General features: G+C 44.3%; 1 protein-coding gene across 3 annotated transcripts in view; it reads left to right on the plus strand.

Annotated features, from left to right (window-relative positions):
- SLC68A1 (solute carrier family 68 member 1) overlaps positions 1-17119 on the plus strand; it is a 175515-nt gene that overhangs the window by 33697 nt on the left and 124699 nt on the right. For 2 of the 3 annotated variants that reach the window (XM_085606527.1, XM_085606528.1), the window contains exon 2: positions 13960-14227. In XM_085606527.1, coding sequence (XP_085462653.1) covers positions 14063-14227 — 165 coding nt within the window. In that variant the 5' untranslated portion in view covers positions 13960-14062. Of the gene's footprint in view, positions 1-11295; positions 11431-13959; positions 14228-17119 lie in introns of those variants that run through there. The other variant, XM_085606529.1, reaches the window with a different exon arrangement.

A 17119-nucleotide genomic window follows, 5' to 3' on the forward strand; every position in this document is an offset into this window, starting at 1 on the left:
AGCAGTATAGGTGGCTAGGAGTAACACAAATTAACTTGTATATTGAAACCCCAGTCACTGTGTATATTAGGTGTTTATGGTGCTAAAGAAAAGCCTCTAGATCAATCACATGACTAAATTAGGCTTGAAACATGTCAACCTTCAGCTACCTTAGATAATCACTTCTAGTAAACGGCACCACATATTTTAACATAGGCAGAAGCACTCGATCATTAAAATATTTCTGTAGAGAACCCCTGTCCTATTTTTATCCCACTCTTTCACATATTTACTTAAAATACACTAATCTATTATTTTACCCACACTTCCCCATGCAACTCATAAAAAGATCTCTGGTAAAGAGGCCCCATTGAGGATGCTCATCGGGCATTGCTGCGCTGGCCCGATGTGGGGCAAAAGCCCAATGATTAAGCATGACACCTATCTAGGTGTGTGAGGGCATTTGTTCCTGCAGAGTAATGCTCCCTGCAGACTCTGTGGAACCTAACTAACCTAAGCAGACCAATAAGTACTTACTAGAAACTGCATACCCCTGTGGTCTTGATTAGCTAATCGGAGCATGTATGCAAGACCTTTATGTGCTCTGAGTGCCTCTCTCTTGGTATATACAAAAAAATCCCAGGCCTTTTTATTCATATGAAACTTTTTTGCTAACGAAAACGAGAGTTGGTCTCCAGAATCTCTTAGCTAGCTTCTGCACATTTTGTAAAGATTTTTGTCAAGAGGTAAATGTTGCCAAAACAAAGTTGATTGTCTATACCAAGAGGAGGAGGTTAAATGGAACGGTTAATCTGTGTAATGAAGTATCGGGGAGGGTACCTAAATTTGATTATCTAGAGGTCATATTAGCCTATTTTGTATCCTGGGCACCCCAGATCATGATCTTTCCTATTTTGCAAGTCATAGAGAAGGGGCCATCATTAGGATGGAAAGGTTTTTCTTCTAGCACACAAAATTTAAATGAAATGTGCAAGTATTTCAGAATATATCCGAATTAGCATACACACAAGTGAAACACGTTTTTTGTTCAGTCTGAAGTGTTTTTGAAACAAATACTTTAATATGATCAAAGCAAATTAATGCTGATGCCATTTCCACACTATGGTTTGTGTGCTGTATAGTTTTATTAGTAAATCTGTATGTCTGTGCAAATCTAATGGTCATTTCAATTGAAAATGTGTTGTCTGTAATAGCAGTGTGCTTCCACACCATGCATACTCCACTATATGCTACTCCACTCTGTCTGTCTACTCTACACCGCTCTACTCTATGCCAATTCACTCTATGCCACTCTACTTTACACCACTACAGTCTGGGCCACTCCACACCACTCTGTGCTAAGCCACTCTGCAACACTGCACTTTATGCCAATACACTCTACACCAATGCATTCTACTGTGTACCACTCCACTTTACACCCCTACACTATGCCAATCTACTGTCGCCACTCTAATCTACTCTGCACCACTGCAGTCTATGCCACTGCACTCTACAGTGCACCATTCCACTCTACGCCAATGCTCTCTACTTTGAAACAATGTACTCTACGGCACTGCACTCTATGCCAGTCCGCTCAACGCCACACTTCTCTAAAACACTGCACTCTACTCCACTGCACTACTCTGCACCACTGTAGTCTGTGCCACCGCTCTCCACACCACTGAACTCTACGCCACTCTACACCGCTGCACACCACAACACTACTTTGCAACACTGCATTCTCCGCCACTGAACTCAATGCTACTCTACCCTGCACCACTCCACTCTACGCCACTTTATTCTACTCTGAAACAATCTACTCTACTTCACTACACTCTACTCTTCACCACTGTAGTCTACTCCACTCTACTCTATGCCACTGCACTCTACGCCAATACACTGTATGTCATTCTACACCACTGCACTCTACAACACTCTACTCTGCAACACTGCACTCTGCACCACTGAATTCTATACTACTCTACTCAGCACCATTGCCTCTACGCCACTCCACTCTGTCACTGCACTCTACACTATACTCTATTCTGCACCACTTTACACCACTGCACTCTGTGCCACTCTACTCTGCACCACTGCACTTTATGCCACTGTATTCTATGCCAGTGCACTCTGTGCCACTCCACGCCACTCTACTCTGCATCCCTGCACTGTACGTCACTGCACTCTACTCTTCACCACTCCACTCTATGCTACTGCACTCTATGCCACTCTATTCAACTCTACTCTGCAACACTGCACTCTACATTACTGAACTCTACCGACTCTACACTGCTGCATTCTGTGCCAGTGCGCACTACTCCACTGCACTCTATGCCACTCTACTCTGCATCACTCCACGTAACTGTACTCTGCAACACTTCACTTTATGCCACGGCACTCTAGTGTGCACCACTGTACTCAGCGCAACTGCACTCTACACCACTCTACTGTATGCCACTGCACCCTACTACACTCTACTCTGCAACACTGCACTCTATGCCACTCTGCTGTGCGTCACTCCACTCCACGCCACCACACTCTGCAGCACTTCACTCTGTGCCACTGTACTCAACGCAACTGCACTCTGCACAACTGCACTCTACAGCACTATACGTCACTGTGCTGTATGCCACTCTACACCACCGCCCTCAACACTGTACCGGACAACAATGCACTCTATGCCACTGAGCTTTACTCACTCTATTCTACTGCATTCTATGCTAATGAACTCTACGACACTCTACTCTGTATCACTCCACTCTATGCCACTTCACCGTGCAGCATACCACTCTACGCCATTGCACTCTATGACACTATACTCTACCCTGCACCACTCTATGCAACTGCACTCTGCACCACTGCACTCTACTCCACTGCACTCTACTATGCAACTATGCAACATGCTAATCTACGTCACTGCACTCTGACGCTGCATTGTATGTCACTTAATTCTATGCCACTGCACTCTACGCCACTATACTGTGCAACACAGTACACCAATACGCTCCGCCAGTTCACTCTACTCCACTGTATGCTACTCTGCCCGATTCCACTCTTTGCCACTTCAATACATGACACTCTGTGCCACTCCTCTCTACGACTCTTTACTCCACTCTTCGCCATTCCACTCTACAACACTCCATGCCACTCTCCTCTATGCCACTAACCTTTAGCCATGCAGAATATGCAGCCACGCTGGTGTATAACATGGCTAAATCACATTGGCAAAGGCAGTGGATCTTCCATAGGCGTACCCTGTTGGCATTGCCTATGCTTGTTTGATTGTTGCTTTCCTTTGCTGCCTTTTTCTGTACACTTCCACAATCTGTACTGTAGGCACAGTTGGCTATATTAGCACCGCACTAAGGAGAGGCCACACTTGCATCACTGACAATTAGTAAGGGTCGATACCTGGGTATGTAAGGGGTTAATATTGTCCACTTGCATGTACCCTGAGGAGACTGGTTGAACTTACCTTGACCCTCACTAATCCGGAGAAACTTCCTATCATCCCCAGTTGCAATAGAAGTATAAATGTGAGTGGTCAAAATGTATTCTAATATGCTCCTCTGTTCATCTATTTATCTGAAATACATTTGTAGCGTGCTGTTATCTACAACTGATGTGTTTGAGCTTCCTGCTCAAGAATATAATTTCAAAAATAGATTCCATAATGTTCTCTAACTTAATGTCAGGCAGGAGTCAGTTATTTGCTCTAAAACACCCAAAACTGTGTTGTCATAAAATTGTTCTTGACCCCTTATGCATAACAAACTACGCTGGCTCTCTAAATCTAGAGTTAAAAGACTAGAAAGGTGCTCCTAACCAGCTGCCAATAACCAATTAATATTTTAAATTATATGGTAGTTCTTGGGTCAATGTACCTGCTGTGCAGACTGACCTATACTTAAACAAGCATTGAAAATGCAATATGTCTCGCCTTTGATTAAGTTAAAGCCATTTGCTTTGCTAATGGTATTGTATAGCAAAGCAAATGGCTTTAATTTAATAAAGGCGAGACCTATTGCATTTTCAATGCTTGTTTATTTTGTAATGGGTAATTCTTTCGTGCATTGTCCCCACGTCTTCCATGTCCACCACCTTCCCAGGGACACCCAGCAGCAGGCCCCTGTGTGTTCCCTGCACCCCAAAGGGACCAGAGGCCAGGTCCCCCCACATGCTCCACACACTGCGAACAGCAGATACATTGACTCTCCGATGGGGCACTCGCTGTAAAATGCTAATGGCACCTGCTTAGGACTTAAGAGGCCTAAACAGGCGCCTTGTCACCCGTTGTCAGGCACAGACGAGGGGGTTGGCGCCGGGGTCCCTTTGAAGAGGGATTACCAGATGTACTCATCAATGGCAGAAACTTATCGGACGTTCTCCCTGAAGGGTATACAGGGGAGAGCACAGAGTCAGACACTGCTACTTCGTGATGGGGAGGGCAGCGTAGGATCAAACTAATCATGCGCTGAGTAGTGTTACACTGCAAAATGCTAAAATAAAACGCTGACAGACACGGAATCCCGTAAGTTCAGGATGGTCCCCCGCCCCATCTTCAATGCCCTCGTTCACTTTTTTCCATCGTCCTCCCCCCCCCCCCCCCCTCCCACCAATGGGCCCCAGGCAGTACGAGGCACTACACAAGGCGACCACACACAGACTGGTTACACTCGGAGATTAGTTTAACTGTGGCTGAAAAAGTGTTGCCTACATAGGGGATGCCTAAAATATTACTGCTAGTTGCTTAAGCAAAACACCCGAGCGCACACAACTTGCAAACACACACGCTTTGTGCAACTGGCTGGGGATGAAAACCTTTGCAAACAACATTTCGGCTTTTTGACTAATAGTTTCTGCACTCAACGCAACAGACTGCCCCTTGTGTGCTCAGAGGAGGCCTAATGGCGTTGATAGAGGGTTGACAGAAGCGAGAAGGGTCAGCGCACTTCTAAGTTAAAAGGACACAAATGCAAGAATGCCCAGGAGCAAGACGTCCATCCACGGATCTGTCTAAAGAGAGCTGAGAGTTGAACGGCAGATTAAGACTACACAGGAAGGCCAACAATGAGGAGTATAGATGAGAAGCCAGCAGCGTACAGCAAGCACAGAACTATTCAAGAGCGAGAAGGACTTTAGAGCTGGAAATCTTCAAGTATGTGTGCTACGCAGAAATGTGAGAGCAACTACTGAGGAATATCGCAAACACCTGATCATTTCAGTAATATCTACCGTAAGAACCTAGTCCCAACTACTGTGGCAAATAGTGGCCATCAGCTCTCACAGCCCTCTTAACATCTAAATGCAGCAGTGCAAAAAAACGGGCCAGCTCACTGGCTAAAAGGTAGAACTAAATGCTGGCACGGGCCATGGATGCAGAACAACATGAATGAGTGCATCCACTGGAACAGCACTACCACGCACATCCCACAGACCTACATGGCTAAATCAGAGGTGTCCAAAGTAGTTCCAGGACGGCTGAATACCATTCAGATTTACAGGATATCCGCAGAACCCTTTTTTAATTTATATTTTCTAGATGGTGGTTGATCTTGGAGTGGCAAATTAAATAAAAGATGCAGAAAATCAGTTTCCTAGAAACAAGCATCCTATTAGCAATTTGCAGCTGTCAAGACCATCGGAAAAAGTTTGTGAAAAAAAACGGCCGAGGAGTGGGGGGGGGGGGGGTGGGGGAGTTGCGCTAGTGAAGTCGGGTGGGAGGAAGCAATGGAGGTGGAGTAGTTCTTAAAAGACAAAACAAGTGCTTGTCTGCCTTGTATAGTTGCAGCGCACAGTGAAACTAAAAGCTGAATCATGCGCGCGGTGCGACCGTGCGGTGGGAGCCGACAATAGTCTCGCCAAGGCGATGCAGCGCATGCGCTGCGTTCACTAGGTGAGACCTAAAAAAGAGTGAAAATATCAATCGGACAGAAGTCTGCTAAAACACTATAACCTAGCATATTATTTCACAAATACCATATACACTGGACTTCTTATAATACCATGGTATGCACTGATTTAGTGATATAATGTGAATTTCCCCTGATCAGGGATTTATTCAATAAATGGCACTAAAAATCAGAATGGTTCTAGCTGGGTGTGCATCAAAACAAGGCCATCACTACGAGTGGCCTGATAAATTCCGATTTGTGTGGTAACTCTTCTTTGCGGGCTTATTGAAATTATGAATTTTGCATTTAAAACTGCTTAGCAGATCAAACTTGTCTATGTTTAGCAGTTAAAAGGGTCTAGTAAAGATTGGAACATGTGTTTTTTGGTGTATTAAACACCAAAGTCTGCATGTTATTCCTCATTTAGTGAAAGATTCGCAGTAGGTGCTATTTATCGCACCCGATAAATAACGACCCCCAGTAATTTTATTCATCCGATGCGATAAATATTGAACCAAACGCTGGACCGCTCTTACCGAGGGCCAAACGTCACCTCATCTTGGTTAACTTATACTCCGCTAATTGCCTCTCTTTTAAAAACATTTGTGATTTTCAGAAAGGGAGAAGCAGAGGTTTATTACATTTATTTTTCCTGCCATCTTGCATGCCGTGGGCATCATTTAGTAGGTGGGAATCACACTCTCAATAAGTGATTCCCGCACTTAGTGCAGTTACTGATTCAATACGGAGAAAACTTCTCAATTATAACACAAAATAAGAGGTCTGACAAGGGTTTCCTTTGCTGATATGTATTCTCAGCAAACCTCTGTAATCATCAGTGTACTTATTATGTACAAAGTGCAAATGATGCAGTGCTCGAGTGAATGTGACAATATGTACAATGTAAACACAAGATACTGTACAACCCAGGCTCATCCGATAATTTCTGAAAGAAAATATGCTAGCCAATATTGCACATTCATTATAATCATAATAGAAATGTGAGCCAGGGATAAGATGTCAGCGTTTCAACCCAGGCTGATTAGAAGGGTCTCCTCAGGACTAAGTCGTTTGGCTTAAGACCTGTGAGAAACGGAGACAGAAACCCAGCAGCCACGTCAGTCACTCTATCCATCTCAATTAGGAAAACCGTGGGAAGCATGCCTCTATGTAAAAACCACTCACCAATGAGTATGTATAACGTCTGTTGAAGTCACATATATATAATACTTACCCCTATTGGGATAATGGGTGATCCTTGTTATAACTTACACATCTTGTGCGCTGAGCATCATTGGCATTAAATGTGCAGTGTTTGTAATAAAACTCTTTTCATTATTTACATTTGGTTACACCTGACGACGGAATGCCCAGGACAGGTTTTGGAGTAGTGGTGAAACAAAAACACTTCAAGAAGCAGTGTCATGAGCATGTTCTATTTACCACTGGTCTAAGGCAAGCCCTTCTGCGCCCGTCCGCTCTCGACTGGGCCCAGGGGCCAGTACCCCTGGTACTCCCACGAAAAAAATACGCCTTTATTCGACAGATCAGCTGTATGACCTCAGAGGGACCTTGGCACAGGAATGCTATCACACTATTGCGCCAGCCAGTGTAAGTAGTAAATGCCCTCATTGCTCATTTGAACCAAATCCCCAGGTCTCAGTAGTAAAGATTCCTTACCACCAAACTGCTTTTAAAATATGCTTGCTAAACTGCCGCTCTATGCCTCAAGCATGCTATTGAAATCCGGTCAATTTTGGAACAAGAAGACCCGGATGCCTTGTTTCTCACGGAAACATGGCTTACTAATCTACTAGACCCGGCAGTGGTCCAGGCACTTCCTCCAGGCTATGTGATCCAGAGGCAAGATCGGGAAGTAAATCTGGGAGGTGGCCTGGCCATTATTTATAAAGAAGTATTCAACTGTCGGACCACGACAGGCTTGATTCCGGACTGTGAAAGTCTTTCTTTCCCAATAGGTTTCTTCCACACTTGCACCTTCTCCGGGGTCCTAATCTATCGCCCTCCAGGAGCCATTGCCCACTTCAATAGAGACCTACCCGAGATAATAGCCAAATCAGTCAGCTCCTTTTCGAACTTCTCCGTACTAGGGGACTTAAATATCCATCTCGATGATATCTCTTTACCCGTTGTGGAGGAAATAACTGATAGCTTGGGTGCTCTCTTACTTAATTTGAAGGTAACCGGATCCACGCATCAAAAAGGCCATTTAGTCGACCCCATTTTCTCCAACATTAACAATCTTGATGTGGAAAAGCCTATTCCGATGCCTTGGTCGGATCACTATATGATACCCTTCTCATGGACTCCCTTGGTTAGTGATCCGCCATCGAAACCGGGAATAAAGTTGAGTTGTAATTGGACCAAACTTCCTACTGAGTCTTGGGCTCTCACCCTTAGTAATACCAGACCGGCGTTGGAGGACGACCCAGAATTTGGCAACAACAAGTTTAATCAATGCCTTGAATCCTCCTTAGACCTGGTAGCCCCTAAAAAATGGATAACCAATAAGAAGGGTTCTAAGAGGATATCATGGTATACACCTAAGCTCAGAGAGCTGAAGCAACAATGTAAACGACTGGAGAGGTGTTGGAGGAAAGATTTCTCCAACGTCAAGAAGACTGAATACAGAGAAGCAACTAAAACCTATAAGTCAGAAATCAGAAAAGCCCAATCCTCTTACTTTGCAACTAGGATTACCTCCGCCTCAAATTCCCCAGTGAAATTTTTTTAAATGGCCAAATCCCTCCTCCCCATCTCTGCTCTCTGATATTATTTTGGGACGCTGCAATAAGCTGGCAGAATTCTTTCTAACAAAAATTCAAGATATTTATTTGGTTTTCCCCCGTCCCCTGCCCTATTTAACGCTCCATTGGTGGAAAACCAGTAAAAATTACTTGACCGTTCTTTGGCAGCTATTCCCCCCCCCCCCCCCCCCACCGGACATAACATTTTTAAAAATCTACCTCAACAAACTAAAATCAGGCTCCCCCAGAGTTGTGCCCCCCCCCCATGCACTGAACCAGGCCTTTGAGACAGTCTCTCCCACCATTCTGGACCTCATCCACCTCTCATTCTCCTCTGGGCTCGTACCCTCTCTATGGAAACGGGCCATGGTCAGAGCACTTCTTAAAAAACCTGGCCTGGACCCAGAAATATTTGCGAATTATCGTCCGATCTCGCTTTTACCAGGGATCGCAAAAATTACGGGAAAGCATGTCAATTCCACTCTTGCCACCTTTTTGGAGAAAAATGACTGCTTTCATCCCTCACAAACTGGTTTTAGACTCCAGCAGGGCACGGAGACTGCCCTGCTGGTAGTTGTTGAGGAAGCTAGGAACATTTTAGATATCGGTGGCTCTGCAGCAATTTTCCTCCTCGAATTAAGCGCGGCATTTGACACCGTCAATCATCAATTGCTGCTTGTCAGACTCCGAGAGGTCAAGTCTTTGAGGATAACTCCATCTCCAAAAGCATGCCGCTGAGTTGCGGGGTTCCTCAGGGCTCGTCCCTGATCCCCAGGCTTTTTAATGTTTATATGAGCCCCCTGACCGAGGTTGTCACGCCCTTTGCATACAGATTGTTACCTATGCGGATGACACCCAATTGATTGTGCCATTAAACCAATCGAAGGATGGGACAACTAATCTGGCCGCATGTCTGGCAAAAGTGTCTGTATGGATGGAAGGCTCATATTTAAAACTGAATGGAGCTAAAACTGATCTGATGTTCTTGGGCAAACCCTCCCCCCTGGACTCCAGCTCTTTATGGCCCAAGTGTTTGGATATCATGCCTCTTCCAAAAGAGCAAATCAAAAGTCTTGGCGTCTGAATGGACCACAATCTGGACATGAAGGAGCAATCTCGAAAGGTAGCAGGGACCTGCTTTGGAATCATGAAGATAATTAGGAAAATCCTCCCCCCCCCCCCTGTTGCCTTTCAATGCCAGGAGATTGTTGGTTCAAGCTCTTATTCTGTCACGCCTTGATTACGCAAATGCTCTCTGTTTAGGCTCACCGTGCTCTACGATGAGGAAACTACAGACTGTTCAGAACTGTGCAGCTCGTCTCCTACAGACCCCCTAAAGGGAATCCGCACGATCATCAATAGCTTCCCTCCATTGGCTTCCGGTCGATGAGAGAGTTCAGTTTAAGGCTCTATGAATCGTACATAAGACTCTATCCTCAAAGGGCCCACCAATTCTGCAATCCATCATTTCTTCTTACTGTCCTAGTAGATCTTTGCGCTCTGGGAAGAAACATCTGGCAGCAGTCCCTAGGATTTATAGGGCTAGGAGCGGGGGACGATTGTTCTGCTACAATGCATCCAAACGTTGGAACCAACTTCCCAATCGTATCCGCCTTGAAGAGGATTATCTGTCCTTCTGTAGACAGCTAAAAACCTTTTTGTTCCCCAGTGTTTAAATGTCCATGGTGAAGGTTCTGTTCCTAAGCGCTGGGAGGCCTTTGGTAGCCATGCGCTTCACAAGTGCCAATTCATTCATTCATTCTTTCTTCATGATATGAGGGAGGGCCACCCCTACTTACATGGCCACTGCGTGTAAATACCTTTATTTTTAGCAAGCAATTTGATTCTGTTGGGAATATCTTATGTGTCAGAAATGTTAGAATGTCTGCATTACTCGTTTGCTGCCAAGTACTTCCATTCTAGATCCTTGAAGTTCAAATAAAGTGATTTTATTTTTTTAAAGAATAATGTTCTTGGATTTTTTGGAACTGAAATTGCTGTTTCAGTTTCCATTGCTTTCGAAATGTTGTCGTTTTGGCATTCAAATGATGCAGGTCTGATGTGCACAAATGCGTGAATCTTGACGGCATCGTTTATATTGCCCGGCTTAATGGGAAATGCCTCTATCTAATAAAATACATCTTTTCTGTTGGCAACCAAACTTAATCGGAATCACCACTATGGTGATGTGGTTTTACTACACCAGTGTAGTGGTAACATTAGACCTTTTTAGGTCTCGCGCCTAGCGTTGCAGTGCGTAGCAGTGCTCGATCAGTGCAAGACCTCTTGTACGGGGTTCTGAAAGCTGACCACACGCTTGTGCGTGTGGTTTTGCTTTCTCCCGCTGGCATTGGCTTTAGTGTTTTAATAAAATAAGGCACGCAATTGGGCAAAGGCGGGCACATGTCCCGCCTTTGCTCCGCCCAGTCCCACCGGTGTCTATTACGCGCAGCAGCGTGCGTTCGCCTCGCTGCCGTGCTTCCTCGCCCCCGGCTCCTCTGTGGTGCGCGCGCACCACTGGTTGCCGTCTGGTTTATATCACTGGTGCATGAGGTTGAAGATGAGCAGGTCCTCACAGTGGTCATGATTGGGCCAGCTATGGGCAGACAATGTCTAATACTTCACCGTCTGTGTCGGGAAACTTTGTCTTCCGCACAACGAGTGAAGTTTACCCTCCCGGCAGCTGAATGGTGAACGGTTTTCAGCTTCATGTCTCACAGGCAGAGTATCCTGAAACAGGAAAGCATGGTTGCTACTTCCCCCATAGTCGCACAAGGCTGTGGGTGCCTGTGAGTAAAGGAGAATATGTGATTGGGTCACATGGTGGGTGCCCTTTGGGGTGTGGGTGGTGAAAGGTGGAAGCAGAGAGCTGCTACAGAGCAGAAGCAGTTAACTTGTGATATGGTCTATCACTACCGCAGAGGGCCACTAAAGCTGTTCTCGTAATTAAATAGCTCTGCAAAGTTGAGAGTGGGGCACCTTCAGAAATTCACACCCCACTAACTTGTGCACTTATGTAAATCCATGTGTGAAGTGCACTGCAGGGCTTGACTGAAGGAATCGCCGCGTGTGTTTGTTCCTCAGTGCATCCTAAGAGCTGCACCAGTGTTTGTAAATGTTCCTGCCCTGATCCCATCAGGCAGGGTCTACCCCCACCCCATCCACAGAAGCTACAGAAATCAGTAGTGCGAACCCGTCCCTTCGGACTGAGGAGGTTTTCATTTTCATGACCTCTGTTCTTTACACAGTTTGTTAGTTTTGCCATGTAGCTGGCATTCCTTACCATTTCCACTACACCTTTTCTCGCCAAGATTATTTATTTGTATACGCCGCATCTCTGCTCTCTCAAAGGAGTGGACATGAGCCCTAGCTCTCCAGTGAGAGAGCAGTAAAGATAACAGAGAGAGAGGGGTCTGTATGCGTGTTTGTGTAAGCGTAGCTGCCTATAAGTCTGTTGTAGTATGCATACCTGCACGTATGTGTGTTATTTATGGGCATATGTGTCTGCATGCTGTGTGCCTCTACCTGCATGTTTTATAAAAAAAAAAAGCCAAGCTCATTGGTTTTGACAATGCTTGTTTTGATTAGGCAGCGAGTGTATCGCTAACAGTGCAACAGGAAGTGACCAGCTGTGAAGAGTTCATTTCCAGTGGCTTGCACTAGCAATGGGTTCTCCTCTGGTGCGCTTGTTGTTCTGGCAGCAGAGGTGCCTTCTCCGGATCTCAGAGGGGCTTCCCACCGGGGACTCGTAGCCCTGCCGGCCGCACTTGCCCTGATGGCTGCACATTCCCCAACCTATCGCACTGAAGGCTGCTCCCCCTAGGTAACCACCCCTTCTCCAGATCTTGTCCCAGGTATGTTGGTTTCCCCAGTACTTGTGAACCCTCGCTGGGGGAGGATGGGGTTGAAGTTCCTTATGGAGGGAGAGGTTAGAGGGGGCTCAGACTAGTATTTTTCAGGAGGTCACTGGGTTTGGTATGAAGGTGTGTTGGTTGCTAATGGGCAGTGGTTTATTTGGTGCAGCTGAGAGGTCCGGCGTCGAGTCCTGGTGTTGCAGGGCAAAGAGCCAATTTTGATTTTCAGGGCGCTGGGTTTTGTTTGTAAGTAGCACGAGTTCTGTTTTCGGGGGGGGGACTCAGCTTCAGAAACACGTGGCACCCCAGTTTCATGCCCCCACACGCCATCCCTGCAACGGGACCGTTAGCACTAGTGAAAATGAGAGAATAGAAGGCTTCGTGTTCAGGAACAGTCTTACTTCTGGCCTCTCTGGTTACAGCTTTTGTTCTTTTGACCCGCTCTTTTCAAATGCTTTAAAACTAATTTGAGGACTACTATGTAAGATACATTTTTGCTTTGTCTTAAAGCTGCTTGTAGCAGTCCGTTACTTATCAGTATAGTGGTTTATCTATCGGTCTGTCCACTCTTCGGTCTGATAGTCGGTACCTCCATTTGTGTGTCTGTGTGTTGACTGTTGTATATGCAGGTGCCTGTGTATGTATTTTTGTTTATGTGCGTGAGTGTACACAGGTTATTGGGGGGGGGGGGGCTTACCTGGTCACTTCCTTTCCCTCAAACCAGAACTAACCCCATGTAGAAATGGCCATGTATGCACCTGGTTTTCAGAGACCTGCTGGTGACATTCCCGCAGGGCTGGCACTTTCTGTTAACCTTCCCAGGCTGATTACAAAGTTCACTTATGCTGTCCATGAGTTCTTTGAACTAAATAAAACAAGCATTTTCAATGCAAAATGTCTCGCATTTGTGAGTTTGAGCTATTGGTGTTGCATTATTTAGCAATGCTAATAGCTCAAACTTTAATAATGCGAGACCTATTGCATTGCAGATGCTTGTTTTGCATTGACCTGGTGGTGATGACGTGGTTAAAGGAAAGCATGTGGGGAGGATGTTGCTGTGGATCGTTTCTGTTTTTGTCTTCTGAAACTTTACTGAACGATAACACGAGCACCACTTCTTTAGGAGTTTAACACTGATCTGTAAACGATGACACATGAGCATGCACGTAGGGAACATAAACGTCAGTGTTTATGGTGATTCACGCGCAGTTAAAATGTGTCCCGCCCAAAGTGCCATCCTGTAACGTCCTCATAAACCAGCTGCTTGGCAGCGGCGAATGACGCACTGTGGGATCGCTAAGCAGGAAGTAGCCTCAGAAGTGGAAAAAAAGCTGATCAGAGCAGATAGTTTTGGTCACTGGGCACACTGGTTCAGCTGCTGAGATGTGGAGCATTGTTTCTGCTAGTCGTATGCGATTTTCGAAAGGGAAAATACATGTTTGTTCTTTTTTGTCCCCCTTGTAGCCATCAATGGACCAACCCCTCTGGAGTGCTAGCAGCTTCCGGGAGATGCTTTTTCTGAACTGGAGATGATCTCGATTTGGGGAAAACCCAAGGAGGAGCTGAAATGGGCTTCAGGATCTTGGGGTTCTGTTTCCACTTGCCGACGGCGGTGCTTTATGGGTCCCTGTCACTCTTCGTCTCCATTTTGCACAATGTGTTTCTACTGTACTACGTGGACACCTTTGTGTCAGTTTATAAGATCGATAAGATGTCCTTTTGGATTGGAGAGGTACGTACATTTGATATATTTGTAAACCACTTTAGTGTGATGTACCCCACAGAAGCCACTAGTTACAGCGTTTACAACATTAGAAATATCTGCGTAAAAGAGCATTTATCTGTAAGGGTCAATCGATGTTAGGCCAGCTCTCTACCTGCTACTGTCTAAGAGGCTTATGGTGGAATTTACTTTTATTCTGTGGTGGAAGCCGACCCGAATAACATAAAAGGATATTGCAGTAAATACTGGTAACTAGGAGCAGGTCAATAGTAGGGACTAAAAATACCGGTGCTTGCTTTCAGTGTCAGGGGGCTTGCACTTCTCATATCTGTTTGCAGCATTGGGGTGGGAGTGGGTGTGGACGGGGGTCATAAGGGAAAAATGAGAAGTAAAGTGTGCAAAATGTACAATGTACCGAGCAGCTGGCTTCCTTAAAAAATAGGCTTACTTCCCTGATTTATTGTTCTGAGAATATTGGACTTGAGACTCCAATCCCCAACCATAAAAAACATTTTTGCATCTATTTCGGTCAAACAGATGCCAGTGTGGATTTTTGGCCATATTTATAGTGTATCCTGGGTTGCCCCAGTTTTTGGTGCACATCACACAATGCTCTGTATTTCACAATTCATTTATTCTTACCCAGTCTAACGAAGAACTTAATATTAAGTTGTAATTATATCTAGAAAATCAAAACTTACATGTTGTGGGCACCTTTTTTTAATTATAATTTCTGATCGTGTTTCCTTAAAAGCCCTCATTCTCTTCATGTTAATTGCGAGCTGGCTTAATTTAATCCATGTGCTGATTTTCTATTACATCTTTATCTGTGTTGAAACTTCGTGACCATTGGGCAACACCACCCTCACATAGATTTTTAAAAATGTCAAAAAACAAATTAAATTGCTATGGCACGGTATCTGGGAAGATTTTATTAAAAGTAAATGGTCAACTTGTACTGGGGCAGCCATGCGCTCTACAAATAATTTAACATAACAGAGCAACAGCATTATTTTTGCCATTCCTATTTATATGTCACACTTTTTGTCAATATCTACGTTAAGGAAATTCATAGGTCTTCACTTTCTGACATTTACCATTGATAAATTTAGGTCTGAGTGGAATACTACAACATGACCTCTGGGATTTGTCATCTATGTAAGCTTGTACAAGACATTTTCTTACACTTGCTTTGTATTTGTTCTGTTTTCTCTAGTGTTAGGAAGACATTTTTAGGATCAGTACTTAATGAATATGTTGTAAGGACCTTAAATTCAGCTCTGAGATTTGTATTCAGTGGCAGTAATGCTAGAGTGGTTGCATGCCGTATCAGATTTGTTTTTTTTAATCGGAAGTGTGCTTACCTTCAGAATTACTCAAGTATTCACAATTTTCTGTTTGACAGGAGTACATTTGTTCTTAAACTAAATGTATTTTATTCTCGTCGTATGGCATTTTTAAAATAGTATGTTTATAATTGTATATTGTTGATTTTTATTTAGTCAAGACAATAAAATTATCCATCCATTTATACACCATACCAAAGGCACACTGAATTTTAATTTGATCTCTACAACATTTTACAATTAATTTGTTTCAATTTTCTGTTGCATGTATAATTTATCCGGGTAAAACTATGTACCCATCTTTATTTACTTGCTGTACTTTACTAGAGATTTGCACCAAACACTTATATTATTATTATTGTATTATTATTATATGTGCAGTTTACAAACATTAAGGGGATGATATAGAAATGGGTAAGTACGAGGGAGTGGGAGCCATAAAAGACATGAAAAATAAAGAGGACAAGCCCTGACTAAAACAGCAACTCTGGGTTTAATGAGCTAACACATGGGCCATAGTTATAACGTAGTCCTCCATGCAGTTCACAGCAAACACTTAAGTAGAGGTGAAACGATACACCGACACAGCTAATAGCATTAGGGGAGAGAAAAACAATCCACTGGACTGACCCAAGACATGATTGACAAGTCTCGAGCCAATGATCGAACAAAGCTAGTCAGTGAAAGCTGTGGTTTGAAGGGGGTAGATTCTAAGTCCGCTCTATTTACATTGTTAGCGAGAGGTCTGGTTAACAGCAACGGTCTCAAAACTCAGACCTAGAAACAAATGGCATGCTTGTGAGCAAAAATTAAGGATCAGTTGCAATGTTGAAAATATGAGTTTTAGCAAAATCATAACTATGCTCCACACCAATATCCTGTGTTGTATACATAGACTGTATCTTGCTCCAGTTCATGATGCTGTCCTTTAGCAACTGGAATACAACCCCCCCCCACCCCCCCCCCCCCCCCACACACACACACACTTCTCACTCCTGATCTTTGGATTATTAGGTGCATTACTCTCCAGCACTGAACTCTGTGCAACATATATGGAAGACGGAGGAAAAAACTCAGCTTAGTTCCTGCTCCTCCTTCCTAGCACAGCAGTAGCCTTAGCAAAAGTACACCATGAGGCAAGAACAGTTCCTGCTGAGTAAACCCATGTAGGTCCTGCTTTCGTGATTGATAGCTGCACATTCTTAATACCATGTTTCCTCGGGCTCAGATCCACCTACTCACTCATTCTTTTGACCCCTTTCAACTCACCTCTCTGGGATTCCAGATTGTGCCCGTTGTTAGTGGGGGATCAGTCCTATTTCCCAAAAAATAGAAAGACCTCTCTGTATTTTGGTCAATAAATTTTATGATCTTTCTTTTTTTATCACCAGAGGTTTACAATTGCTGAATTCCTCTTCTGTCAGCTACACTGATGTGTTGAATCCTCCCCTTGCTTTCATTTATGCACTGAGTTATAGACACAAACCGGGTTTCTCAATTGTCATAATTATTGCAATATGGTTTATCTGGGTCTCGAATAATGCAGTCGTACCTC

This window comes from Triturus cristatus, chromosome 1_2 (assembly GCF_964204655.1).
Source record: "Triturus cristatus chromosome 1_2, aTriCri1.1, whole genome shotgun sequence".
NCBI lineage: Eukaryota > Metazoa > Chordata > Amphibia > Caudata > Salamandridae > Triturus > Triturus cristatus.